This window comes from Miscanthus floridulus, chromosome 2, assembly GCF_019320115.1.
Source record: "Miscanthus floridulus cultivar M001 chromosome 2, ASM1932011v1, whole genome shotgun sequence".
Lineage (NCBI taxonomy): Eukaryota > Viridiplantae > Streptophyta > Magnoliopsida > Poales > Poaceae > Miscanthus > Miscanthus floridulus.
In genome coordinates, this window is record NC_089581.1 from 11,083,934 (window position 1) to 11,111,074 (window position 27,141).

The 27,141-nt window shown below is 42.6% G+C and overlaps 2 protein-coding genes across 2 annotated transcripts; one reads left to right on the top strand and one right to left on the bottom strand.

Annotated features, from left to right (window-relative positions):
- The first annotated feature begins 7,946 nt into the window (after window positions 1-7,946).
- On the top strand, window positions 7,947-11,080 carry LOC136516855 (proline-rich receptor-like protein kinase PERK4). Its single transcript, XM_066510352.1, has 5 exons — window positions 7,947-8,936; window positions 9,085-9,600; window positions 9,706-9,792; window positions 9,902-10,374; window positions 10,488-11,080. The coding sequence occupies exons 1-5, from the start codon at window positions 8,504-8,506 to the stop codon at window positions 10,761-10,763; spliced, it is 1,785 nt and encodes a 594-aa protein (XP_066366449.1). The 5' UTR covers window positions 7,947-8,503; the 3' UTR covers window positions 10,764-11,080.
- Window positions 11,081-11,739: 659 nt separating this feature from the next.
- On the bottom strand, window positions 11,740-21,314 carry LOC136516865 (glucose-6-phosphate isomerase, cytosolic-like). Its single transcript, XM_066510363.1, is given in 25 exon segments — window positions 11,740-12,119; window positions 12,228-12,335; window positions 12,509-12,578; window positions 12,580-12,596; window positions 12,700-12,768; window positions 12,880-12,933; window positions 13,028-13,101; window positions 13,207-13,270; window positions 13,954-14,082; window positions 14,177-14,230; window positions 14,358-14,414; window positions 14,495-14,561; window positions 15,350-15,410; window positions 15,487-15,559; window positions 18,733-18,781; window positions 18,862-18,946; window positions 19,041-19,108; window positions 19,547-19,589; window positions 19,679-19,775; window positions 19,855-20,010; window positions 20,287-20,334; window positions 20,419-20,500; window positions 20,588-20,664; window positions 20,764-20,830; window positions 21,033-21,314. Coding segments are annotated over 24 exon segments (1,701 nt in total). The 5' UTR covers window positions 20,815-20,830; window positions 21,033-21,314; the 3' UTR covers window positions 11,740-12,071.
- Between the last annotated feature and the right edge of the window lie 5,827 nt (window positions 21,315-27,141).

A 27,141-nucleotide genomic window follows, 5' to 3' on the forward strand; every position in this document is an offset into this window, starting at 1 on the left:
AAGATCGACTGTTGACTCTGCTTGTAACACATGTAAACCTTCTGTGAGAACTTGTAGAGTTTGGGCTATCACTTTCCTGCCCATAGCTACTGTGTCCAAATGAAGCAGATAACTTCTGTGGATCTGGGGAAAGATGATCAGATGTACCTCCTCCTGCACCACGGCTCGCAAAATAGCTGGAGTTCCACGATCGAGAAATACTACTGTCCCTTTCATTAACCTTCTCATGATTGCTACCATCTTTTTCTTTCCCATGACCTGTACTGTGAGAAAAAACTTCTTCACAGGGAGCATCATCTTTTCTATCTGAATCTGTTGACCTTTCACGCCAATTTTCAGAATCTTTACTACCGGGAACCCAGCGAGAATTCCAGTTATTATCACGGCGTTGGTCATAGTTTCTCACGTAACTAGGTGACCTTACCCAGCGCTCTTTTGGACTCAGGTGGCTATCAAGATACTGCTTGGTGTCATCACGGTGCCGTTCCAATCTGTTCATATTACTATGTTCTTTTTCCATTTCCCTCCATTGAGTTCGATGGGAATCTGAATTCAGTCTGGTGTCTTCATTGAACCATTGGTCACGGTGGCCAGTTATTCTATCAAACACAGAAGGCCTGAAAACATCTCTTTTCTTTCCAGTATTGTTCCTTTCTTCACTGTTTCCTGGCGTGTTTGGCTGTTTGCAGAGTTAAAGTGGATATCATGTGAACCAGGCTCCTGCAACAAATAAATGAAAATATTAGAATACATCACTAATACAGAAAGAGTAATCTGAGGGTAATAGCAATCTAAAAGCAATTCTATTATTCAGCAATCTATGTTGATATCATTTTACATAACATGGCCAGACTAGCAAAAAGAACTGTTCTACCCAATAGAAATTTAACAAGTCTGAGTTTCATAAGATCTTTCCGAGAAAGGGAGAGAAAGTGCAACTAGAAAAAACTGGTTTCAGGCCCCTCAGGAATTAGTTCAATTTCATGTGAAAATGCAGGAAACAGGAAAAAAATTCCGCATTCCAAAGGGGGGCTTGATCATTAAAAGAAAATGTGATGTATCCAGATCTTGTACCCAAGGGCACATGAGTCTAAGGACCATGCTTTTCTACTCTAGCTAATACTTCTCATAAAGTTAGACACCAAGATGATACAGATTGAAAGTCAAGGGACTCACAAACACTTGTTTAGTAACTGCCATCACTTTGTTTTCCCCCGGTTTTGACTGAAGTAACTGGATAGATAGTGTGCTCTTGGTGTCCAGGTCCGATTTTGTCTGCAGAGACAAAATGGTACTGTAAGCAAGTGCAAAATCATTGTGCTCAGAAACAAAGAACAGGTCTCCATTTATAACCAGCAAGTACTTTGCTTATGGGTACGACCAAGGACACACCATAGTGATTAGCGATACATAATTACCAAAAGAGAAGGGGGGAAACTCAACAGAATTTAAACATTTGTACAACTGCAACAGGGGATACTGGTTATGGTATGTTTAATGCAGTAGTGTGAATTTGCTTATACAGAAAAGATCAAGCTCAAAGGTAGCAAGTAAAACAAGCATTTACCAATTACATCATTTCAAAAAAAAAAAAAAAGAAACAAGATAACTTATTAAAGTAGTTCGTGGTAAGATCTTGCACTTAAAATCAGTTACTTCAACGTGAGCTATCATGATTAGTGTGAATTTTCTTATACAGAAAAAAACAAGCTAAGCTAGCAAGCAAAACAAGCATTTTACCAATTATATCATTTCAAAAAAAGAAAAGAAGTTAATTTAGTAAAGTAGTTCATGGTAAGATCTTGCACTTAAAATCAGTTACTAGAAGTAAGCTATCATGATTAGAGGTGTTTTGGTAGAGTGGATTTCAAAAGACATCTGAAACCAGCATCACCGCAGAACTGTTAATAGTAAATAACAGTCAAAAAGAGGACCTGAGAGCGATAAGCAATGAGATCTAACATCTTTGTAACATAACCGACAAAAAAAATCATGTAAAATACTTAAAAACAGCATGTAACGAGCAGTGCTGCAATCAAATCTAACCGATCCGAAGTCCATACTGTAGTCCACATGTTCGACATACTAAACCAGAACACGCACCCAACTCACTCTACTAATTAATCACTTTCAGTCTGAGAGAGACCATAAGCGATCGTTCATGAAACAACCGGAAAAACAAAAGGCTTCGCAAGCTCACCAATTTGCTTCATACCCACCCCACCCAAACCCCGCAAATACCACAAGCCCCAGAAACGGCGCGCAAACACCACAAGCCCCAGAAACGGCACACGGAATCACGCACGCGCACCGGCTCGTACACACTAACACACGCAGGCACCGAGAGATCGATCAACCACGTCACGCCACCAACGGGAAATCAAGCCAACCCACCAAGCTAGGCCTAGGGCTAGCGTGGGGGCCTCGAATCGAGCACCTGATCGAGAGGACGCGGAAGTTGGGAAAAGTGTGGGTGGGGACTGGGGACGGGGGAATCACCTTCGGTGTTCTCGGGCTATAGAGGCGCGTCGGCGGTGGAGCAGCGGTTGGGGTCTGCATTCTCGCGGTCTCCGGTCTCGTCGTCTTCGGCAGCCATGGATGCCGCGGCGATGGCCCTAGCTGTGGTTGGGGACTTGGGGTTTTCGAGAGGGCGGAGGAGCCACTGGGGTTTGGGCGGAGGAAGAGAAGCCGAAGAGAAGGAAGAAGTGAGTGGGGTTTACGAGCCAATAAAACGAGAGAGGCGGGCGAGGAGACGTGGGATCGCGTACAACCTGCTTGCTTTCTCGTGACAAATGGCAGTGTGACAGACGCGTTTTGCATACGGACCCTCAACTTAATCTGTAATTTTAGACAATCAATGAAAAGCTTTTACACCTGACCACACGGCACAAGCAACACACTTAAGCCTTGATTAGTTGTTTGCAGCTTTCGCATTAACTAGCACAGCTCAAATTAACATAATTTTCTTTTTGAATCACTTTACAAACACAGACATCCACGTATACCTTGCATACTAATCCCTATGAGAAACCATATAAACGCATTAATTTACCTTACCCTACGAACATTTTCGAAAGACTCCGACAAAAGCTCGAGATCGATGAAATCATCATGTGTCTCGCTGTTAGCGGACATACCCACCGTCGAAAGAACAACTCCTTAAATCATGGAATAATCAATGTCTTGAATTTGAGTGGACAGTTTTCACCACAAGAAAGTCAGTAAGTGAGGCTCAATTCACGAGCCAACATAATATATGCATGGCATTTTGTTGTCTTGCGCATGCAAACTGCATTTAGTAAAACTATGCTTCGTTGCTTACAATGTGATTTATGTCACATCCGTGTTCTAGTAGAGGTAAAGGCGACGATAAGATTTTATTTTTATGGCTCATCGGCTTGTGAAAGTGTGTAGTGTCTAATATTATTATAAATCCGTACTAGCTAATGCAGCATTAAACCTGCTCTATGAGTATCGTGCAAATCTGCATAGGGTTTCTTAAAAAAACAAACATAAATAGGATGCATTGCACAAATCTAAATACATGTTAATTAATTCAGCCAATTAAGTGCAATCATTCAACTTCTATGAACACATGGGGCGCACGTTCTATCTCTATAGACACCTAGAAAAGACTGAAATAGCAAATCATATGATTTAAAGGACATTTATGTCGACAAATACGTTTGCCCCTTACTTGCCTTTTCATAGATGTGCTTGATATTTGTGAGCCATACATCCAATCCTAGCCCCACGTGGGGTATATGCCAATGCCACGAATGCAAGTCACTTAAAATCGGTTTATTTAAAAAGTCGCGCAAAAATCCAATCGGTTGCACTCATATTGGTTGCAAATTTGCAATCGTAATCAAACCTAATCACTCTTGGTGTTTTAATGTGATAGTTTATTTGCAGATATTGTATGTTAGAATAGAATATGCCCCTCACGAATCACTGTTCACGTGAGCAGTGATTTCAGTCAGAACAGAATTTTTCTCTCACAATAATTAGCTGGAACAGTATTTTAACTTATTTTTCAGTCCTGCCTATAACGACGATGCAGGGGATGTTTGATGTCAGCCGGTACCTGCCACACCCCACTTGCGGCATAATGTGGCGCGTAGGAATTCGACACCACAAAGTGTGGCGAGACTGTTAAAAGCTTTTGTTGGGGATCAGCCGTGGCTACCGAAGGTTAGTTTTCAACGAAACAATATGCAATGTCGTGCTACATGTGAGACTTGGCAAGTTGAGGCAGGTAACAAACAGCTTTTTAAAGACACTGTGTAGTATGATAGTGAAAACTATAAGTATGCCGATCAAATGGTTATTAGGGAGAAGTAACAAGGGCGAAGAAGAGAATAATAATCCAGGACTGTTTAGGCCAATGTCAGCATATATACGAGCAAAAAGCAAGGAATGGCCCATAAGAGCATCCGCAGTGTGCGGTTCTATGCCGGTCCTATCTTTTATCGACCTGGGTCGATACATGGGCATGTTTGCTTGGAGGAATTCTAGAGGAATTTAGATGGTTTGGAGGAATGCTGGAGGAATTTGTTAGAGAAAAACACTGTTCCGGATGAAAAAAGAAGCGGATCAAGCCGGGTTTAAGGGCACGCAAACGGGGCCATTGCGTCGCTGGTTCGTTGAAGAACCAGGTGCGATGGATAGAACCCGCTCCCATCCACCATTCTCTCTCCTGCCACAGAATCATCTTGTAAAGAAAGGAGGGGTGGGGGCCACTGGGCACCTGCACCAGGCGCCGTTGGCCTATTGGTCATCGAGCATCGCAAGTTGGGCTGCCTTTTTTTAATGTTGTGGGCTCCATTTATAGGTTCGACGTCGGTTCTATACATTGCTACGTTTTTAACAGGTGCCATCAAATCATGGGATAGAACCAGGATCGATCCTATACACTGCTGATGCTCTAAAGGCGAAATGAGGATGATCACACAAAAATGGCAATAAGGTAGAACAAGATATGTGGAGCAATTAACTTGTAGCGAAATTGCAACTTATGTGACCGTAGGATATCTGGTACGCCTAGAGGAAGGATGAATAGGCCTGTAAAAATTCAACTCAAACTGAAGTCAAATTCACCCGTGACACTGCCGCTCTGTGAGCACGGCACTGCCACACCAAACAGCGGCACTGCCGCACCTGCAGGAAAGATTAGTTCACAGTTCAAAATCTATCCAACAAAATTTAGATCGGATAAATTTCTTAGCTTCCTACAGGGTAGTAGATCACAGATTGATAGCTGAAAGTGGTGGGAACACCACACACAAGTAGATCGGCCTCAAACCCTGGAAATCACATCAACAACAACAAGAACACAAGTGTAGCAACACAAGCACAAGATGACATAAGGATTTATCCCGTAGTTCAGCTTGTCATCAAGGCTTGCCTAAGTCCATGTTGTTGAGGTATACAACTAAGGCTTAGGGCTTTGCAACCCTACCTCGTTCTCAAGTCAAAAGAGTGAATTCTTGAGATAATGGGTGATTTTACTCACTGTAAGAGGTGGTTACAAACCTCCCGGGGCTATCAAAAACTTGGCAAGCTCACCGGGCGACGCTTTAGCCGGCTAGGAGCCAAGCTCCAAGAGTAACAAACACAACCGCTGGCCAAAACGTGAACCAAATGCTCTTTAGGCTTTGAAAATCAGTGGAGCTGCTCTCTAATCACTTTTGGTACCTTTTTCTCTCAAGGATTGATGAGGAAGTCAAGGGGAAAGCTTGAGAGCTTGAAGGGCATCAATGGAGGAGAGAGAGAGGAGATGAGCACCTGCTGATTTTTGTCGGTCTGAACCGTTGGGGAAGAAGAGAGAGCCGTTATGGAGGACAGGGAAAAGTATAAATACCCCCTGCCTCCCAACGGTTACTTAAGTGCGGCACCTCTCTTCAGGTGCGGTACTGCCGCACCCAGCAAGACAGCAAGGGTGAAGGAGTTGTTAAGTTGGCTGCCTTGGCTGAGGTGTGAGAATGTTTTGTGTAAAGATTGAGCATTTGGTTGCACATTTTTTACCAGTTGTCGTATCTCCCTTTATAGTACGGCTTTTCCCATACTCAATTTAAAAAGACAAAAGAATTCAAAACTCCTTTGAGCGCGATATTGTCCTTATTTGTAATTGGGGGCTCCTCATTTCCATGTAACATCCTCTATAATGAATTTTCTGATTGTCATCTTAATAAATCTCATTAGTTCTCTGATTAGATTGTCATCAAGATTAAAACCCACATTAAGGCTTAGATTGTACTTACAGTGACACTAAAGGTACAATGTGATAATTCGCTTTCTAACTATAAAGATATAAGGTATGAAAAGAATGAGAGAGGCGTCGATTGTCGACTATATCAAGGATACTTGGTAGCATGGTTATGAAGAGGAAGACACGTGTAGCGCGAGGATAGTACTACAATGATTGATAGTTTCTTCGGGGAAAAAATATTCTCGTAGTCACAAAATTTAGCTTTTAACACTTCCCCCTGTCTTCTGCGTGTCATAGACTGTAGGACCGCTGCCGTGAAACTACTTGCGTTTGGAACTCGCTTCATTTGAACCTCTTCTTTCTTTATGACAAATGGGCTATGGCTAGTCCATTTTTTTTGGAAAAGGTCCTTTGACCCTTAGCTTTCGCGGCTATCGGACTTTCTCCCTCATCTATAAAAACGGAATGTTTTACTCCCTCAACTCTTTTTATTAAAAAAAAAGCTATTTAATTTTACACCTAGAAGATTTGGCGATGGTTTTATCCAACAAACGCCACATATATCACGCTACATTAGCCACGAGAGAATAAATCAGACTAAGTCGACAGTTTAGAGAAAGGTAAATCAGACTACAAATGATAGTTTTAAAAAAAAATCTAGATATTTTTACTAGAAAATTTATGTTATTAAAAAATATTAGAAAATATGTAAACAGTTTCATATTTTATTTAAAACCATTCTCTATCTTCTAGTGCATAGCTTGGAGTTATTTGAATATTTCATGGCCCTATTTTGATTTTGATTTGCTAGTAGATGCTCCCGTTATCTATTAGCAAACATGTAGTATGCTGCAATGGAATGCAGAATTTGCATCATCTGTCCCAATGCTTCTTGGGATTAAACTCCACGGTGTGACTGTAGACATGCTGTTCTAAAATTATATGAGCACAAGGCATGAGTTTGGGTCATAGATAGAATAGAAACTAAGCCAAACTCTTATATCTGATTCATCATGTACTACTATTCTTAGTAAAAATAGACCATAAATAACCTTATGCTCGAAGGAGTGGAGGGATGGGTGGACGGTGGAGAGAGTGACAAAATGAGAAACAGACAAAGAAATTTTCTCCTTTTAATATTTAAAGTAACCCAGACAATGTAAAAGGCCACATGACTTGCGTGATACACTCCATGCTTTTCTACACGAACATGGTCATATATAGGATCAAGTGACACTAACACGATCAAACTAAACAGAATCAAGTATGGGTTGGTTACATGAGATTTGTGTCGTAACCAAAGTAACTTGAATTTTTACATAGCCCGGACCATTAACATAGACTAATTATAATAGATAACGAATACATATACTTGTATATAGCAAATAAATACCCGAAAAAAGTCCGACATAAGTTTCAAATAATTCCAAGCTACACACCATAAATGCAGGGTTATAGGAAAAATCTAAAGTTAGTTTCATGTCATTTCAAGCTATAACAAAATTTAGTTTTTTTAACTGCATGTTTTATATTTGAATACTTTTGGAAAAAGTACTTGTACTATGGTTTATATCTCTCTAAACTGTTATTATAGTGTGATTTACCCATCGCGAGCAATGTGGAGTCACATTGGATAAAACCATTTATGGTGAAAAATAAACGGTTTTAAAAGTTAAGAGGGAATGAAAAACTGATTTTATATGAGTGAGCAAAATTGGACCAACACGATGAGGGTAAAATATTTTTTCTTTTCTTTATTTATTATTTATAGTGTCCGAGAGGATTCTTGAAACAGTTGGCTAGTCATCCATCCTACGTGTCACACGTCCCCACAGCCGCCATGCATCCTGCAGCCTCACAACCGACGAGCTGCAGATGATGAGGCAAACACCAACCACCCGCCAAGATCAACAGCGCAAGCGCAACACATGGCAACAGAAACAAAACACACACAGGACAGGGGAGCAAAGCAGAGGAATGAAATGGCCAATGGGGGATCCTCTCCCTCCCGGCCTTGCTATTTTTCGCCGCTCGTGAGATGGCTGGGGGGTGAAATGCCCTGACGTGCGTGCGTGCACATGCCGGGGGAACGGACCCGCCGGGCCTGACCGCTGCTACGGTTCGGCGTCGTGTCCGGCCGCGGGAGGGGCGGAGCCGCGACGCCATCGGTGTCGCGGTCGCGGCTTCCTCCTCATCCCCATTCCCCCCGGACGGGCCGCGGCGCCAGTAGGGGAAGTGTGGATGTGAGCGAGCGCATCCGCGCGGCCATTGAGAGCTTGTGCAAGACTCGTCATGTCGTCTAATTCTTCGACAGCCCCGCCCCCGCGGCCGGCTCCGTCGCCAAAGCAAAAAATCAGCCCTTCTCCTTCTCATTCAACCGCCCCGCCGCCGTCAGCGGACTCGTCGTCTCCGGCTCCATCACGGCCCAGCGACTCCTCGCCGCCACCAGCGGCGTCCAGGTTCCATGGCGCTCCGGCCAAGCCCCACCCTCCACGGGAGCAATCGTCTAGAGGCTCCGGCGACGGTGCCAGGCCGCCACCGGCTCCTGCGCACCGTGGCGGACCCACCATGGTGGAAATCGTTTTCGCCGCGGCCGGCGCCGCGGCGCTCCTCGTCATCCTCATCGCCGCTTGCGTGTGCTGCTCGAGGAAGACGGCGCCGAGGAGGAAGAAGAGGCCTCACAATCCCATGCATTACTACGCGGATTCGTCGTCGGTGTGCAAAGGTAAAGCACGCATCTACTCGTGGTTCTTGGTTGCTTGCTTTTGAATCTTGATGTGCTCCATGGGGGAAGAGAGAAGCAACAAATCTGACGAGCGACTAGACTCGCTTGGCGTTAATGGACACCCACCCAAATGCCATGGCAACCACAGGTAATAGCAGCACGTGCGACCCGTCCAGGCCGCAGCCGCAGTGGCAGAGCGACACCGGCGCGGCGGCGGCGACGCTGAGCACCTTCGGCCCGCCGGGTGGGGGTGGCTGGCATCCACAACCGCCGCCCGACATGACCTCCGGCGCGTACTCCAGCCCGCACGGCGCGTCGCTGCCGCCGCCGCCTCCGCACGAGGCGCTGGGGCTCGGCAAGGGCACGTTCAGCTACGAGGAGCTCGCGGCGGCCACAGGCAACTTCTCGGCGGCGAACCTGCTGGGGCAGGGCGGGTTCGGTTACGTGCACAAGGGGGTGCTCCCCGGCGGCCGGGTGGTGGCCGTGAAGCGGCTCAAGTCAGACAGCGAGCAGGGGGAGCGCGAGTTCCAGGCCGAGGTGGACATCATCAGCCGGGTGCACCACCGCCACCTCGTGTCCCTCGTCGGCCACTGCATCGCCGGCGCGCGCCGCGTGCTCGTCTACCAGTTCGTGCCCAACAAGACCCTCGAGTTCCACCTCCACGGTCAGTGACAGACTGACAGTGACAGCTCTGGCCCTCGTTGCGTTGCAACGTGTACATCTCCAAATGCCGTGGCTTGACGTACGTGTTCGCCTGTTTGGGTCGCAGGAAAAGGGCAGCCGGTGATGGAGTGGTCGACGCGGCTGCGCATCGCGCTCGGATCGGCCAAGGGCCTCGCCTACCTGCACGAAGACTGTGAGCCACCCTCCGAATTGTCATCAGCATCAGCAGCTTGGTTTGTGATGCGACCATGTCACGTCTGACTGAAACTTACATTTGCCGTGTCATGTGACCATGCATGAAGGCCATCCTCGGATCATTCACCGCGACATCAAGTCGGCCAACATTCTCCTCGACAACAACTTCGAGGCGAAGGTCGCCGACTTCGGGCTTGCCAAGCTGACGTCCGACAACAACACGCACGTGTCGACCCGTGTGATGGGGACGTTCGGGTACCTGGCGCCGGAGTACGCGTCGAGCGGGAAGCTGACGGACAAGTCGGACGTCTTCTCCTACGGCGTGATGCTGCTGGAGCTCCTGACGGGGCGGCGCCCCATCGACGACGCCGCGCCGGGCACCGGGCACCCGTTCCTCGACGACAGCCTCGTCGACTGGGCAAGGCCGGCGCTGTCGCGCGCGCTGGCCGACGGCGACTACGACGGCGTCGCGGACCCGAGGCTGCGGGGCAACTACGACCCCGTGGAGATGGCGCGCATGGTCGCCAGCGCCGCGGCCGCCGTGCGCCACTCGGCCAAGAAGCGCCCCAAGATGAGCCAGGTATTTCGACGGCAAATGCTCACCTCTTGTTTCCTTTCCACCACACCAGCGGTGGCGGTGCTGCAGCCCTGTAGCGACGGCGATGGATGACGATGGTGTTTTTTGGGGTGCAGATCGTGAGGGCGCTGGAGGGGGACATCTCGCTGGAGGACCTCAACGAGGGGGTGCGGCCCGGGCAGAGCATGGCGTTCGGCACACCGGCCGCGGCCTCGTACAAGGCGAAGGCTCCCGGGTCGTACACGTCCGACATGGAGCGGATCAGGCAGGCGCCCATGGCGAGCCCAGTGTACAGCGGCGCGGTCGTCGAGTTCGGCCGTCCCTCTACGATCGCCAGCGAGGGGTCCTTCTGCGACGATTTGAGTCCGGTGAAGGGTCAGCCGCACCGGTAGCAGGCCGGAAGCAGCAGCAGCTGCTGTGAGTTGCTACGCCGTGTACGCCTGTCATGCTGGACCGTTGCAATTCATGCTCGCCACGCCGTTGTTGATTGCGCGACCGTCCTGCTGCTTTGGCGTCTGTGAGCTGCTTATCCCATTCCCAGCTGTTGCCTGTAAGCTGTAGCGCAGCCTGCGAGCTGATGTACGCCTGTACCTGTACATATCGACATCATCCAAACGGAGTAATGTGTAGATGAACGGATACACAAACGCTTTTTCTATGCTTTTTCAAGAAATCAGTTTTCCCCCATTCCTTTAGTAAGAAGCAAGCCCCTATACCTTGAGGAGATATCATAAAGCTACATCACAATCAAATTGTGGGTGATCTCTCCACAATGCTGCCCAACACAACGTCCTGTACTCAAATAGGAAAATGCAAACTATCATGTTCCAGAGCTTTAGCCACAGTAATCTCCTGTTCATAGCAAGCTGCAAACAAAGTTGGATATAGGTGTGCCAGTGTACAGTCACATAAACATCTATCATTCCATAAAAATATATCCAAACATTCCCAACGAAGTATTTACAGCCTAACTCAATGTTGTGTTTCTCAGAGACAACATCATTTTATAGTGAATACATCTTTTTTTTTCTTTTATACATTTTTCTTATTATTTGCTTCCAAAGACCTATGACAGTGGGGTCCTACGAAAGCACCACTTAGCAATCAATGCCCTGTTCATTTCTAAGAGATTCTGTATACCCAAAACACCATCAAACTTTTTTCTACTTACAGAGGAACATGAATCTCTCTTTTTCTATATGAACCATGCCAGAGAAATGTCCTAGCGAGTTTCGATCTTCAATTGGAGTTTCGATCTTCTATATCTCTTTTTCTATATGAAACATGAATCTCTCTTATTGCAAAGCAGATCAGAGCACGCAAGAATCCACACAGCTAAAAGATCGAAAAAGGGCAGTGCATCAGTGGTACACGACGCGAATTGCATAGAGAGTAAGAACCGAGGTTGGTACTCGGGCCACCAAGCACATAAATCACGGCAGCGACAGGCTATCCAACTACCGACAAAAGCTACAATTAGGGTGTTACAAGTGCAGTTGAGTTTACATCCGTTTTATTCCACGGGTATGTATGTGGTAGAGCACCCAAAAACTTGTTTCTTTCCTTCTACAAGGAGTACACAAAACCTCAAAACTACAGCACGGCCAAACTGGCTGTAACAACTCCCAAAAGGAAGAAAGACTTATGCTCAACCTTGCCAAGTAAGAACTCAGCAATTAGCACGTCAAACATCTGAGATATTACACCTTCGGCAGCACGGTAGTGTCATATGGGGTGGGTGGGTGGACCTACAAAAAGGAAACGGAGTTTAAGTGCTCCCAATTTTACTTTAGATATGGTCATGTTAAGAGTTTTACGGATTTTATTATGAAATGACCATAGTGGGAGGAGCGTACAGCAAGATATCGTGCAAGCAAACTTGAAGTACTGTGGTTAAAACCCTCAACAGGCTTTCCTTCCATTCGGGATTCATGCAGCTGTTTCCTCACTTGGGAAGCGAGCGACTGAAACATCAAATTCCAGAGATAACAATTAAAATCAGGACTCAAGAACACAACGTTCAAACATGTGAACACGGGAAGAAAATTATGTGGCCCATGCAGGTTGGTGGCCCAAAACAAACTGGATCTTTGAATAAAAGGAAAATATGGGAGAAAGATGAATATCACGCACATACCTTCCCTAGCTCCACTCCCCACTGATCAAACGAGTTAATTCCCCATATGAAGCCCTGAACTGCAATCTTGCTCATAGATGGATAAAAGCTGAAGAGTATAGGCATTGTTAATTCATCAAATGAGCACAAAATCCTATTGAGGATTGAACGACTGGCTTAAAGGATGTATTGATGATGTCCTTGTGACTAACCTGTCCAACCTCATACGCGGATAGTGTAGGCAAAAGCAAACTTAGTGATGGCCGGTTGCCCTTAAAGGTCTGTTAAAAAGGATAGCCGAGAGGGCTCAATCAGAAAACACACATATGCATATCTCTAAGTGTAATACTTATGCATCAGTTTAATTTAAGTAATAAGTGAACTATCATCACCTTATGAGGGATAAGATTTTCCGGAACTTTCTCACTGTGCAATTGTTCAGGAGTCTGAAAAGAAGTAGTCAGTTTCGGTAAAGAAAGCAAGAAACTGTACGAAACACATGTATGCACAAAACTTTTGTTCTAGCCATTCAATATGTACCTTTCCATAAGCAAGTGCATCAGGCTGGGCAAAGAAATTGGACATAAGCTCATCATGATTACTCACAGTTTCCCCTATAACAGATGTATATGGTAAGTGTTTTAAAAGGAATTTGTAGAGTTACATTTATTACAATGCCAACAAGAACATCAAAAGTCACAGATGTACTAGGGACATACCTTTCAAATAAACAGGCTGCTGACTTTTAACAACACCAATAAAATCGCAAGGGATGACCCTTCCCTGTATGTTTCAACACATCATAGTCGATAAATATACATATTGACAATAGATGGAAAGACCTATCCTCAAATTTTGTTTCACATGTTTTAGAAGCCTGAACAAATTTGGCAGTCTTCAACATTGCTCCGAGAAATTATCATTATCAACAAGAAAGCAATACAGGTTGAAAAAAACATGCTGGTTAACTTAAAAGTAATCAAGAATCCTATCACAGACACATGTAAAGTGCAAGCAAGCAAAAGTTACAAAAATATCAATATGGACAGGATGATAACAGAATAGGTCAAACATATGACAAATAAGGAAATGAAGGTTATTGTTGAATGTCATCAAGATCTAACTGACAGTTCATTTCAGCAGTTCTGAGATTATGAACATGAAGTAAAATTTCCCTATGGCATACTCTCATCATATATGATATAAGTAAAGACTGTGTCTGGCACAACATAATGTAGATAAAAAAAAACTCGACTAGGCGGGACTGCGCGAGAGGTATCCAACCCTAGCATTTTAATAGGTAGAAGGTGAGAATCGAACACTGGGTGGATAGGTGACATCTCCCACTAGCCAATTCATCTTAGGGAGTCTCTCTATCATAATGTAGATCAAGCAGTACAAACCAGTTAACTAAAAACTGCAACAACTTGATAACATTGCCCAATATATGGGAGAAATATTATTACCTGATGGATTAATTGATAGAAGCTGTGCTGGCCATTAGTTCCAGGTTCACCAAAATCAATTTCACCCGTCTCATAGGGGAGTGGAACGCCATCAATGGAAACACCCTTCCCGTTACTCTCCATGCTAAGCTTTATAACATATAATAATCATATGTCAGCATGTCACAACTAAAAAATAACCAAAAGAGAATGTCCAGATGGTACTAAAACAAAACATAGTTACCTGTTGTATATGTGGTGCCAATTTCTCAAGTGCCTGGGAATATGGCAATATTGCCTAGAATACACATTCAACAGAAAAAAAAAGTAATTACTCAGGATGCATTTTTTTAGATAATAATGGAACAAAGTTCCAGCAACTAATCTGTAGCTGCAAATAACACAGAAACAGAATAGTTGCTTACTCTAGCTGGATAACCAAGAAATGAAACATTCCACACACTCAACAAACCAAGGAGTACCTGCCCATAAATGATAGAAAATGTGAGACTGATTTTTCCGAGTATCTAAAATCATTGACTACTGTATGAAACCCACTTACAGGTATATTTTTCTCAAATGAAGATGAGTATAAGTGGTTGTCGATGCTGGAAGCTCCCTCCAAAAATCTTCAAAAGGTAAAAAGGAAATGTCAAGATAGTACTGGTAATCTACGATCTTACTCTGAAAATGATTTTTTCTGGCTTCCAACATTTTCATTAATACTTCAAATAAGACATAGTTATTACACTTTGTGGTATTTGATGATTTAATCCAGGCCCTATTTGGGGTTCTTAAATTATCCTAAAAACACCAAAGCAAATTTAAAGAAGATATGGTCCACTTGAGGTACAAATTTAAGGACCAACTGTCCAAACCACACCTTTCGGATGGTTTGATTCGAGGGTTTACTTGTTTCAAACACAAAAACAAATCCAACACCAGACATTGATTCCAGACCTCCTACATTAATTCCCACATCCTGAAACAATACTGCGCTACGCCAACATATTTAGCATTTTGCCACACGGATGAGATCGGATCTTCATCTACCATCGTAAAAGGTACAGAAAGAGCATGTTCCTTTGTTTTGAGGAATCAAAGAGCAAGATCTTTTTGAACGCACATTTCCCTAAGTATTCTCGTATTTGCTTGTCACAAATGTCTACTCATCTTATTTTTAACTTGCAGTTGACTCTAATAGACATTGACCATAGAAGTTGTAACCTCAATATTTCTTCTAGTTTTGTTTAGAGGATGGCAATAATATTTAATAACACTATCACTCTACTTCACATTTAAGATCCGTGTTCTTATCTCAAAAGCATAAAAGGATTACCAATTCAAATTGAGTGGCATCCTACTATAATTTACCAAAGTAGGATGTAATAACTAAATATAAGTTCAGAGAGCATACTTCTGGACAATTGGAAAACCATACTGAAGAGATAACGGCAGAACACCAACAGCACTGCAAACTGCATAATTGAACTATGGTTATGAAATAGAACACTAGCTATGCCAGTAATTTTCATATGCAGAAATATCACTCACCACTGTAACGGCCGCCAACCCAGTCCCAAAAGGCAAAAGCATTGTTTGGGTCAATTCCAAACTCCTTCACAAGCTTTGTAAACAGAAATGGCACAGTAGGAAATTGATCATGTCAGAATCAAAACATTTGAGGAATAATATGAAATTTGAAATATTCTAATAGATTAGATACAACAACAACAACAAAGCCTTTAAGTCCCAAACAAGTTGGGGTAGGCTAGAGTTGAAACCCAGCAGAAGCAATCGGTTCAGGCACGTGAATAGCTGTCTTCCAAGCACTCCTATCTAAGGCTAAGTCTTTGGGTATATTCCATCCTTTCAAGTCTTCTTTTATTGCCTCTACCCAAGTTAGCTTCGGTCTTCCTCTGCCTCTCTTCACGTTACTATCCTAGCTTAGGATTCCACTACGCACCGGTGCCTCTGGAGGTCTCCGTTGGACATGTCCAAACCATCTCAACCGGTGTTGGACAAGCTTTTCTTCAATTGGTGCTACCCCTAATCTATCACATATATCATCGTTCCGAACTCGATCCCTTCTTGTATGACCGCAAATCCAACGCAACATACGTATTTCCGCGACACTTATCTGTTGAACATGTCGTCTTTTCGTAGGCCAACATTCTACACCATACAACATAGCAGGTCTAATCGTCATCCTATAAAACTTGCCTTTTAGCTTTTGTGGTATCCTTTTATCACATAGGACACCAGATGCTTGCCGCCACTTCATCTACCCTGCTTTGATAGTATGGCTAACATCTTCATCAATATTCTCGTCCCTCTGTAGCATTGATCATAAATATCGAAATGTATCCTTCCTAGGCACTACTTGACCTTCCAAACTAATATCTTCATCTTCCCGAGTAGTAGTGCCGAAGTTACATCTCATATACTCAGTTTTAGTTCTACTGAGTCTAAAACCTTTGGACTCCAAAGTCTCCCGCCATAACTCCAGTTTCTGATTTACTCCTGTCCGGCTTTCATCAACTAGCACTACATCGTCTGCGAAAAGCATACATCAAGGGATGTCCCCTTGTATGTCCCTTGTGACCTCATCCATCACTAAGGCAAACAAATAAGGGCTCAAAGTTGACCCTTGATGTAGTCCTATCCTAATCGGAAAGTCATCCGTGTCTCCATCACTTGTTCGAACTCTAGTCACAACATTGTTGTACATGTCCTTAATGAGCCCGACGTATTTCGTTGGGACTTTATGTTTGTCCAAAGCCCACCACATAACATTCCTTGGTATTTTATCATAAGCCTTCTCCAAGTCAATAAAAACCAGTGTAGGTCATTTTTCTTCTCCCTATACCGCTTCATAACTTGTCTTATTAAGAAAATAGCTTTCATGGTTGACCTTCCGGGCATGAAACCAAATTGGTTCATAGAGACCCGCGTTATTGCTCTCAAGCAATGCTCAATAACTCTCTCCCATAGCTTCATAGTATGACTCATCAACTTAATTCCCCGGTAATTAGTACAACTTTGAATATCCCCTTTATTCTTGTAGATCGATACCAATATACTTCTGCTACACTCGTCAGGCATCTTGTTCAATCGAAAAATATGGTTAAACAGCTTGGTTAGCCATATTATAGCTATGTCCCCAAGGCATCTCCACACCTCAATTGGGATACCATCCGGTCCCATTGCCTTACCTCCTTTCATCCTTTTCAACGCCTCTCTGACCTCAGATTCTTGGATTCTCCGCACAAAGCGCCTATTGGTGTCATCAAAAGTGTCATCCAACTGAAAAGTTGTGTCCGTATTCTCACCATTGAACAATTTGTCAAAATACTCTTGCCATCGATGTCGGATCTCATCCTCCTTCACCAAGAGATGCTCCCTTTCATCCTTAATGCACTTAACTTGGTTGAAGTCTCTTGTCTTTCTCTCACGAACCCTAGCCATCCTATAAATGTCCTTCTCTCCTTCCTTAGTACTCAAATGTTGGTAAAGATCCTCATACGCTCTACCATTTGCCACACTTACAGCTCACTTTGCAGTCTTCCTTGCCACCTTGTGCTTCTCTATGTTGTCCACACTCCTTTCATGGTACAAGCGTCTATAACACTCTTTCTTCTCCTTAATAGCTCTTTGGACTTCCTCGTTCCACCACCAAGGATCTTTAGCCTCACCTCCACTTCCTTTGGTTACTCCACACACCTCTGAGGCCACTTTCCGAATGTTGGTTGCCATCTTCTCCCACATGTTGTTTATGTCATCTTCTTCCTTCCAAGAGCCCTCTTTGATAACCCTTTCCCTGAATACCTCTGACGTCTCCCCTTTCAGTTTCCACCACTTTGTTCTTTCAATCTTAGCTTGTTTATCCCTATGGGCACGCACCTAAAAACGGAAGTCTGCCACCAAAAGCTTATGTTGAGAAATAACACACTCCCCTGGTAACACCTTACAAACTAAGCATGCTCGTTTGTCCTTTCTTCTTGTGAGGACAAAGTCAATCTAGCTAGAGTGTTGTCCGCTACTGAAGGTCACTAGATGAGATTCTCTTTCTAAAGAAAATGTTGGCTATCATCAGGTCAAAAGCTACCGCGAAGTCCAGAACTTCCTCCCCCTCCTGATTCCTACTACCATACCCAAAACCTCCATGAACTGCCTCGAAACCTGCGCTTGTACTACCTACATGCTCATTAAGACCCCCTCCTATAAAAAGCTTCTCACTACTAGGTACAACTCTAATCAGGCCATCTAAGTCTTCCCAGAACTGTCTCTTAGCACTCTCGTCGAGGCCTACTTGGAGAGCATACGCACTAATTACGTTTAAGACCATATCACCAATGACAAGCTTGACTAAGATAATCCTATCTCCTTGCTTTCTCACTCCCACCACACTATTCTTGAGGCTCTTATCAATCAAAACTCCTACTCCATTTCTATTCGCAACTGTCCCTGTGTACCAAAGCTTGAAACATGTATTGTCCACATTCTTCGCCTTCTGACCCTTCCATTTAGTCTCTTGAACGCATAATATATTTACACGTCTCCTAGTCGCGGCATCAACTAATTCTCTTAACTTACCTATAAGCGACCTTACATTCCAACTACCTAAACCTGTATTGTCCACCTCCTTCGCCTTCTGACTCTTCCTACATTCTAATAGATTAGATAATGTGGTAAATATGAAATACTTCATGCATCTCAACTCAAATCTTAAATATGATCCATCTTCGCACAGAAGAGGTTCAGTAAACTTTTGGTGGAAAATAGAAGGTTCAGAAGTACCTTAAGATTAGTACTGACAGCAATCATATGTTTTGCAACAGCCTGTGGCCTGAATGAACGATTTTTATAACTCAAATCACAATAAGTTGAGATGACGTGTCAAAAAATATTTTCAGGTACTAAACTAACCCAAGAGAAGAAACGATCCACTCCTTAAGAGTTCGAGCATTTAACATTGTTTCAGCTGTTGTGAATGTCTTTGATACAACCACCACTGCAAGTTGTTAGACAAGAAATATAAAAATCTTCAGCAAATATTCATCAGTAACATACAAAGAATCTATGTTGAAGTGAGGGTAGGTGATTACTCAGAGTGGTTTCTGGATCTAAATCTTTAATGCTCCGTGCAACGTCAACTGGATCAACATTTGCAAGGCTGATAAAAATTTGAACATGAATTACTGGATGAATAGCATAAAGATTGCATGCATGTATATAATATGAAACATAGACACAACACAGTAAACAACACAATGCCGTAGAGGCTGGGACCTCTGTTTTATTCCACTACTAAAAGAGGTCCATAAATAGAAGTTTTCAGAACAAGTCAAAAGAGCTCTTAAAAAGTATAGGAGATATTAATGATGTCTGAATTAAGACTCAGTTAAGTTTATTAACATCAACGCAATATTATGTGAAGACCATGGAAGCATAGGTGTCAGCACATCAGGTACACGTGTACAACAGACACAAACAAGATAACTATTCACCTTGCATCAAACTAATGCTCAATACAAGAGATGCTATAAATAATCACATAGATGCATGCTCACTTAAAACATGATAATGAGCTTGCTTCAAAATACACACTTACAATCTCAGTTGTCGGCCTTTCGCACATTCTGCTGCTTCTGGATCTGAAGATCGGCAATATTTTCTAGGCATGTCAGTTTAAAAAGCATAGAAGTTTCTAGGGAACCTAGAACTGAAGAGCTCAATAGTTTACCAGTCTGGAGCGCAGTATGCACAAATAGAGGGCCAAGAAAGCTACCACCTATTCCAACTGACACAACATTCGTCAATGGTTTTCCAGTTGCTCCAACCTGCAGTCAAGCAGTTCCAGCGGTCAATCTTGAAGTTTCTGCCACGTTTAATTAGTTCAAAAATTGACTGAAAGTTTACCCATGATCCACTTCTGAAAGTGTCCGAAAACTCCTTGATTTTATCTTTAACAGACCAAACCTCAGGGACCACATTGACCCCATCACTGTTTATAACTGCATCTCTTGGAGCCCTCAGAGCTACATGAAGCACTGACCTGTTCTCTGTGCTATTTATCTAACAAGAACCGATCAACTTATGTTACAAATTTATTAAAGTAAGTAATTTAACTGGACAAATAAAACATGTTAGGGACCTTTTTTGTGCTAAATCGGCATCAGAAAAAATGGCAAGATTTATATAATAACTATGTACAAGTTAACTGACAAATAAAATATAAGGAAATAAAAAGTACCCAATGTTCCATGGCTGGCACACTTTACACAGAAATGTATACTGAATCTACTATTGTGATGGAACAACTGAAGGGCAGTTTCAGATCATCACATATACCTTTTCACCTTTAAACATCTTCTCAATCTTCTCCTTGAGCTTCGCAACCTATAACGAACCAAACAGATCCCAAATTACCACAGGAAAGTGCAATCCCCACCTCCAAAATGAAAAAGGAGGCAGAGGCGTCACCTCAGCCAATTTAAGCAGCTTCTCGATGGTTTCACCAGTCGCCTGCTGCCTCGAGTAATCCAAAAAGATCCCTTCATACTCACTGCAACCAGACACCTTTCAGGTAAGCAAACAGAATCCACGCACACGCAGGAAACGAAATTCCACGAGCACAGGCGTGAGTCCCTACGCCGTCATTGCCTTGCATCGGTCGGCGTCGGCCATCAGGTCCCGCAGGTGCGTCTTCTCAATCGCGCCGACGTGCGCCTGCATCCGCACGAGTGAAAGCAGAAAAAGAAAAAAAAAACAGTGAGCTAATCAGAGCATAGGACTCCCCGCAATGCGATCGGCGACGGGTTCACGCACCTGGAGGGCCTTCCACTGCTCCGTGTCGCAGATTAGCGCCGGCGACGCCATGGCTTCGGCTACAAGTCTGCGACAACGAAGAGGCGACACAGCCGCGGAAACAACGAAATCACCAATAATCACAAATAATTCCTTCCGAAACACGAAACCAACCAACCACCGGATCGAGCTATGGTACCAACAGGCTGCGGATCGAAGCGACCAAACCGAGAGAGAGAAAAAAAAATTGAGGGGGGCGAGGGGGGATTGGAGGATGGATTAACACCTACCGATAAGGGGCGATCGCCGGTCGAGGTCGAGGAGGCGGATCTGCTTTTCGCCTCCTGCGAGTTCCTCCGGATTTTGTATTGCGGCTCGCCGCCTCGCCGCTCGTTTGCTTGGCTTTACCCGTGGGCTGGAGGAAGGAGATGGGAAACGGTGGACGGGCGGCGGACAGACGGCGGTGGTGGTACACGTATGCTCCCCGCCGGCCCGTCCTTTGAATTGGATATTCGGTTGATATGGTTAACGGGGACCCGGACGGCCAGCCCCTACCACTGACCGCGGTGCGGGAAGGGCGGCCGACAGTCGATAGCCGCCGAGGTCGGGCAACCCTCGAGTTGTACTCGTTGCTTACTTTGGCATTCTGGGCCTCATCCGGCTTGTTCGGGAGGCCGTAAACGATCGTGGATTATTTATTATTGGCTGTTTGGTGTGAGAGAAAAAAACTATTTCTGATTGGAAATTTACGATCGTTTACGAGCAAGCGAACAGACTGATCCTCGTCGTGCGAAATTGCCTTGCATTCCCCCCTTCTGTGGGACCCCCTTCCGTGAAAAACACATCAAATCATGCAGCACATGGCATGACTACTGGGATCTTTTTTGATATAGCTTATAAGTTGTTTATGGCTAAACTAAACTAAAATCAACAGTCAAATGTTACGTTTTTAGCAGTTTATTTTGGCCACGCTTATTCCCACAGCTCCTATTTATAATAAAAAAATAGAAGCTGGATCAGACCAGCTTATTTTGATCGTCGCTTTTACTCTATTTATATAGTTTATTTGTGAAGCGCTTTCTTACCCGATCGTTGGTATCCATGTGCGATCGACCGATACTGTGGGCATACGAAATTCTAGAGGGTTTTTTCTTGTGTCAATTCACACATAGATCCACAGACATGTACGTACACTTACCTACTTACTTCATGAAGGTATAAACAGTTACCTACCAACGTAAACATAAAAAAATTAGTTCTACAAGCACCTAAAAAAATGAACCACAAATCTTGAAGTTTATGAAGTCACCAGAGACGTCTTGTTATCAACGAGCATATCACTTACCGCTAAAAGAATAACACCATTAAATACTATAATAAATTTAGAAAAAATGCAAGTGCTCATGCTAAGTTAAAAAAATAAACATAAATAGATAGATTCTAAAGGAGCAACTTTAAGGAGACTTTTTATATCCTTTATAATTTATAGGAATAGAGATTTTGCTATAAAAATATTCTCCAGTAGTCTTTTTAATTGAATATCCAAATATATACATCCCTCAGTTCAAATTTCTCACTAGCCAAATATGAACAACGAGGATGGCTCTCTAGAGTGTGCACATAGAAAAGTTATTGAAGGGAACAAAGATATAGAAAATAATTTTTACTCAAATAACTCTTCAAATGATGATTTAAATATATAGTAAATTTTAGAAAAACTTTTCTAGATGCTCTAAACAAGTTAACCTGTTGTGCTACACTTAATTTTCGCAGAGCTTTTTATTTACCCAAAAGCGAGGTCGAAGTTTTTTTTGGATATTTCAATAATCATAAATACCAACGCTAGCCACTATATATATTATCGGCACACAAATATTTTTTTTTGTTTTAGTCATTGTGCCTTGTTCCTACGAGAGCACTAGAATTGGGTAATGTCCATTTTTAACATTCAACTTGCATTTTAGTCTACTTTTCAATCCTTAACTACAAAACTATTGAAAGCCAACATATTCGGTACTATAGCTGGTTGCAAAGGTGGTTTTTCTATTTCTTTTCAAAATAACAAAAATCTAGTCTATTATCTAAAAACTCATAAGTATTTTATCTTAAATTTAAAAAATATGAACGACGAGTACCAATTCTTTTTTTCTAAAAAATGTTATTTATCTATTGGAGCTTTATTTAAAGTTTTGAATCTTATTTGTTCATGTTCTTAGTGTCTCAATACGAGTAGTAACACATAGGAACAAAAATAAATAACTCCCAAATAAATCTAAATTGATCCATATCGATAGTCGATAGACACCATTTTTAGAAAAATACGATACAATTTCTGTATTTATCTGATTTAAATAAATTAGTTATGATTTTTAGATATTAAATTAGTTTTTTATTATTAGAAAATAGTCAATTATTTTTTAAACTAGTTTTATAATTAAATTTGTCCATTTTCAAATGTTGGAGAATGTCTATTACCCGATTTTGTAGTTTAGGATAGGGAAATGGTGTGTTGTACGTGCAAGTTGTAGGTTAGAAAATGGATTTTACCCTATAGAGTACGCTTGCTTCTTTTCCCGGTTGCATTTGCATGTGCAGCACGTGTAGGACACTCACGTGTGTGTATATAGTATATACTCTCTCCTATTTAAAAAAATTTATACAAACTTAGTTAAATTTAAGTTATTCTCGAAGAACTTTTGTTAATAAAGCAATCCACAACAAAAAAAAAGTAATATTTAACATAAATTTTAAAATAAGACGAGTGGTCAAATTTAAGATAAAAAAAATCAAATGAACTTGGAACGAATTTAGTACATTTTATTGAGCGGTGATATCGAATTGGTTAAGCAGCCCCGACATGAGGACTTGTCCGTTGATGCCGATGAAATAAGTTGGACAGTGGTTGCCAGGGCGTGATGTACCTTCGGAACAGAGCAACGTGGCCACGTGGATAGAGGCTATATCTAGTAGATCTAAACGATTACTAAAGGACTAACGTGACAATTGTGACTTGAATATACCATTTCAAGTAAAAAAAGCCTCAGAAGATACTGGTGAAAGTAGTGTTCGCATGTGAATCTATATCTGTTATAAAACTAATCCTCTCTCATCCTACAGTGATCCAATCATTACAAATATCTCACCAAATTAGAACTTGATTGATTGGTTTTCAAAAATTGCCTTGCTAAAAATTTAGCAAGCCATAATTGTGGTTGTAGTTTGGTTTCCTACTAAAACTTAGCAACCTCTCACATTTGACTTGCCAAATCTATGACAAGATTTTTTACCTAACTTTGGCTTGTCAAATTTTTGACATAGCAATTTTTTTTTTGTCGCAAACCAATCAAATCCTTAGTAATCTTAAACATTAAATCTAACTATATCTCTTATAAAACCAATCCCCACTGTAGATTAGTATATCTCATTCCACAACGATCCACGTTATACCCTCACCAAATTACTATTAAATTGTATTTGCACCAATACACTTAGAGCATCTCCAAAAGTACCTAATATTTTATTTTCAAAAACATGAAGTTTTACAACTCCTAAACTTCGAGAGTTTCTAATAATCAACTCCTAAAATATAGAAGATAATTTTACATCAGGAATCATATACTATTTTCTAAATTATCTTAACCACTTTTATATATTCTTTCTCTCTTATACGTTTGCATCAGTAACACTTTCCTACTCTTTAATCTTTCCACGCCCTTTCACCTTTAAATTGGTTGATAAACACGCGCAGGGAGAGAAGATACGCGCTACTACGCGGACCAGGGTGACTTTTCCCAAGTTCTAAAAAATTAGGAGAATGAATTAGAAGTTGTTGGAGAGGAATTTTTTCTCATCTTGCTAAAACCAAAGATTATGAATGGATTTAGGGCTCCTTGGGAGATGCTCTTAGAACTTAGAAGACAAGAAGACTATACAATTAAAAATACAAACTATTCAACTTCACAAAGCTGATAGCTCTCCATCTCAAGGCCCATGTGGCATGTGCTGCTTCTATAAAGCCATAATCAAGTATATGGTTGAAACCATACATGATCCAATAATTCACTCGATGGATTTAAGCAATCAAGATATAACTGGCCAACGATTGATCCATATAGCCAGGAATGGTTAAAGTTTCTGCCATAAGAGCATCTTCAATAGACTTTTTGTTTTCTAATTTATAGAAATAGAGATTTTGATGAAAAAAAACATCCTCTAACGGCCTCTCCAACAACCTCTTTGATTGGACATTCAAAAATAGATATTATCTCTTCCAGATTTCTCGCTAGCCAAAGATAAAGAGCGAAAATGGCTCTCCAGACTGCGCACAAGATATAGAAAAGATATTGGAGAATAAAAAAAATATAGAGAACAATTTTTACTTAAACGACCGATTTAGAGAGTGATTTTATAAAAGCTCTCAGAGATGACCGTGTACCGACGTAAAACTCGGAGGCCCAACCGTCCGGTTCCGGTCGTTGGCTTGCAACGCGCTCCCCAGTCCCACAAACCCAAAAAAGCGCACAGAAAGACAGAAGGCTAGAAGGGCCAGGTGCCCCACCGGCCACCGCCCACCTCACTGCCCACCCGGCCCACCATCTCGCGCGGTCTCGCCTCGCCGCCCCCATCGGAGCCATTTTTTTCAAATAATATTATTTTAATAAATAATTGCACATCTGGGTGTTATTTTAGAGTATTGCAAAATTAGTATCATGTCGGCTATTCAGGTACCTATCGGCCAGTCCATGGCCGAGATCGTATGTGCAGGCAAAAATCAGTGTAAGATCCTATCGGCGATCAGTTCGCCGACTAAGGGGATATCGGCACTCTGGGAGCAGATAGGTTCACTCGGCTGTTGGTCAGCCGATGGGTCTACCCGGGCATTGGGAGACCGACTGCACCCACAACCTGGACGCCACGTGCCTTTTAGAATTTGTTTTGTTGATCACGCTTGTTTACTATTTAGATTTTAATATTTATTCCAACTTACCCCAGCTGGGGGCATTGATTCGTGAATCGCCGGTGTTCCGATACGACTTGTCTTAACTCTAGCACCGTAGTAAGAACTGAAAGATGAAGGTGAAGAAAAGGAAATCTGATTGCTTACCACCTGCTTGAAAGTAGTACATGTGCTTACATAGAATGGTTAGTTAATGAACTAATGTACTGCTAATAAAAATCGAATATAAGAACGCACTTTTAGTAATGCTCATGCAGATGTAATAAATCCACAAGCCAGATAGCCTTGCATATCTTTGGAGTCTTTTCTTTCCTCCTGTCGGGTAAGTCTTGCTGAGTACAATTGAGTACTCAGGGTTTTATTCCCCCTGTTGCAGGTGACATGTGGAGGCTAGAGCTGACCTTTGTGTGTGGATTCCTCCTGGTGGACTTAGAGAGGATTTTCTTTACGTTACGATCATAGTCTTTACTTATAACTCTCACTAAATGTTTTTATAAATAAAAGTTTTATAATATGTTGTCATAGCTTACATATCAATGATTCATCATGTCATGATTAGATAATTATTTCCACTGTAATTTTGATAACATGTTTATATTCCGCTGTTTAATTAAATTGTTCATAACTCTGATAATATGATTACATTCTGTTGTTATAATAATAAATATTATGCTCTGATGTTGTATTAAAAGTGATGTAAGAAATGGTTTAAGAATGTTGTAAGCTTTATTCCCTCATTTGTGATCCTGATGGAAAAATATGTATTTTTTGGTTCTCTCCTGGGGTGTGTCTGACAGAACTGTGTAATTTAGTGTTCTCCTTTAAGTGTTTAGTGTCTAATAGAAGACGAGCACTTCTGAGAGGCATTAGATTAAGCGGTTCTGCCATAATTTAATCTAATGAATGAATATGGAATTTGACAAAATTATACTCTTATAGGTATTGGGAGAACGAGAAGGTTAGACTAGCCTACAGGCCTGTTCACATGAATACCTTTGACGATGAAGTTCAGTCTTTCCCACCGAAAGCACGTGTTTACCGGAACCTGCCTGCTAATGTTCTGGCTCGTCCCAGAAAGATATACCACACTTCTCACAACTGATGGTGTATCTTCTTTCGGGTTAAAAAACTAATAAGCCAGGGACCCTGTATTGGTTGTGTCCTCTCTTGCCAATACCGGAGAGGTTTTCCTAATCTCCCTGCTTCATATATTTGGTTCTTAACCTTGTTATCTTACGGAAGAATTGAAGGAAACAGGTTGCAAGGGCAAACCTAGCGCCCAGACGTCCGGGCCTAGGCCTATGGTTGGACGTGGCTCCCATTTGACGCACCCGCCGTGCCTCTCATGTAGGCTGCGCCCGTCCAATAGGAGAGCGCTCGCCACGCCTACGTCACCACGCGCCTACGCCCCTGCTCCCAAACCGTGATGTACGCAGCCTCCT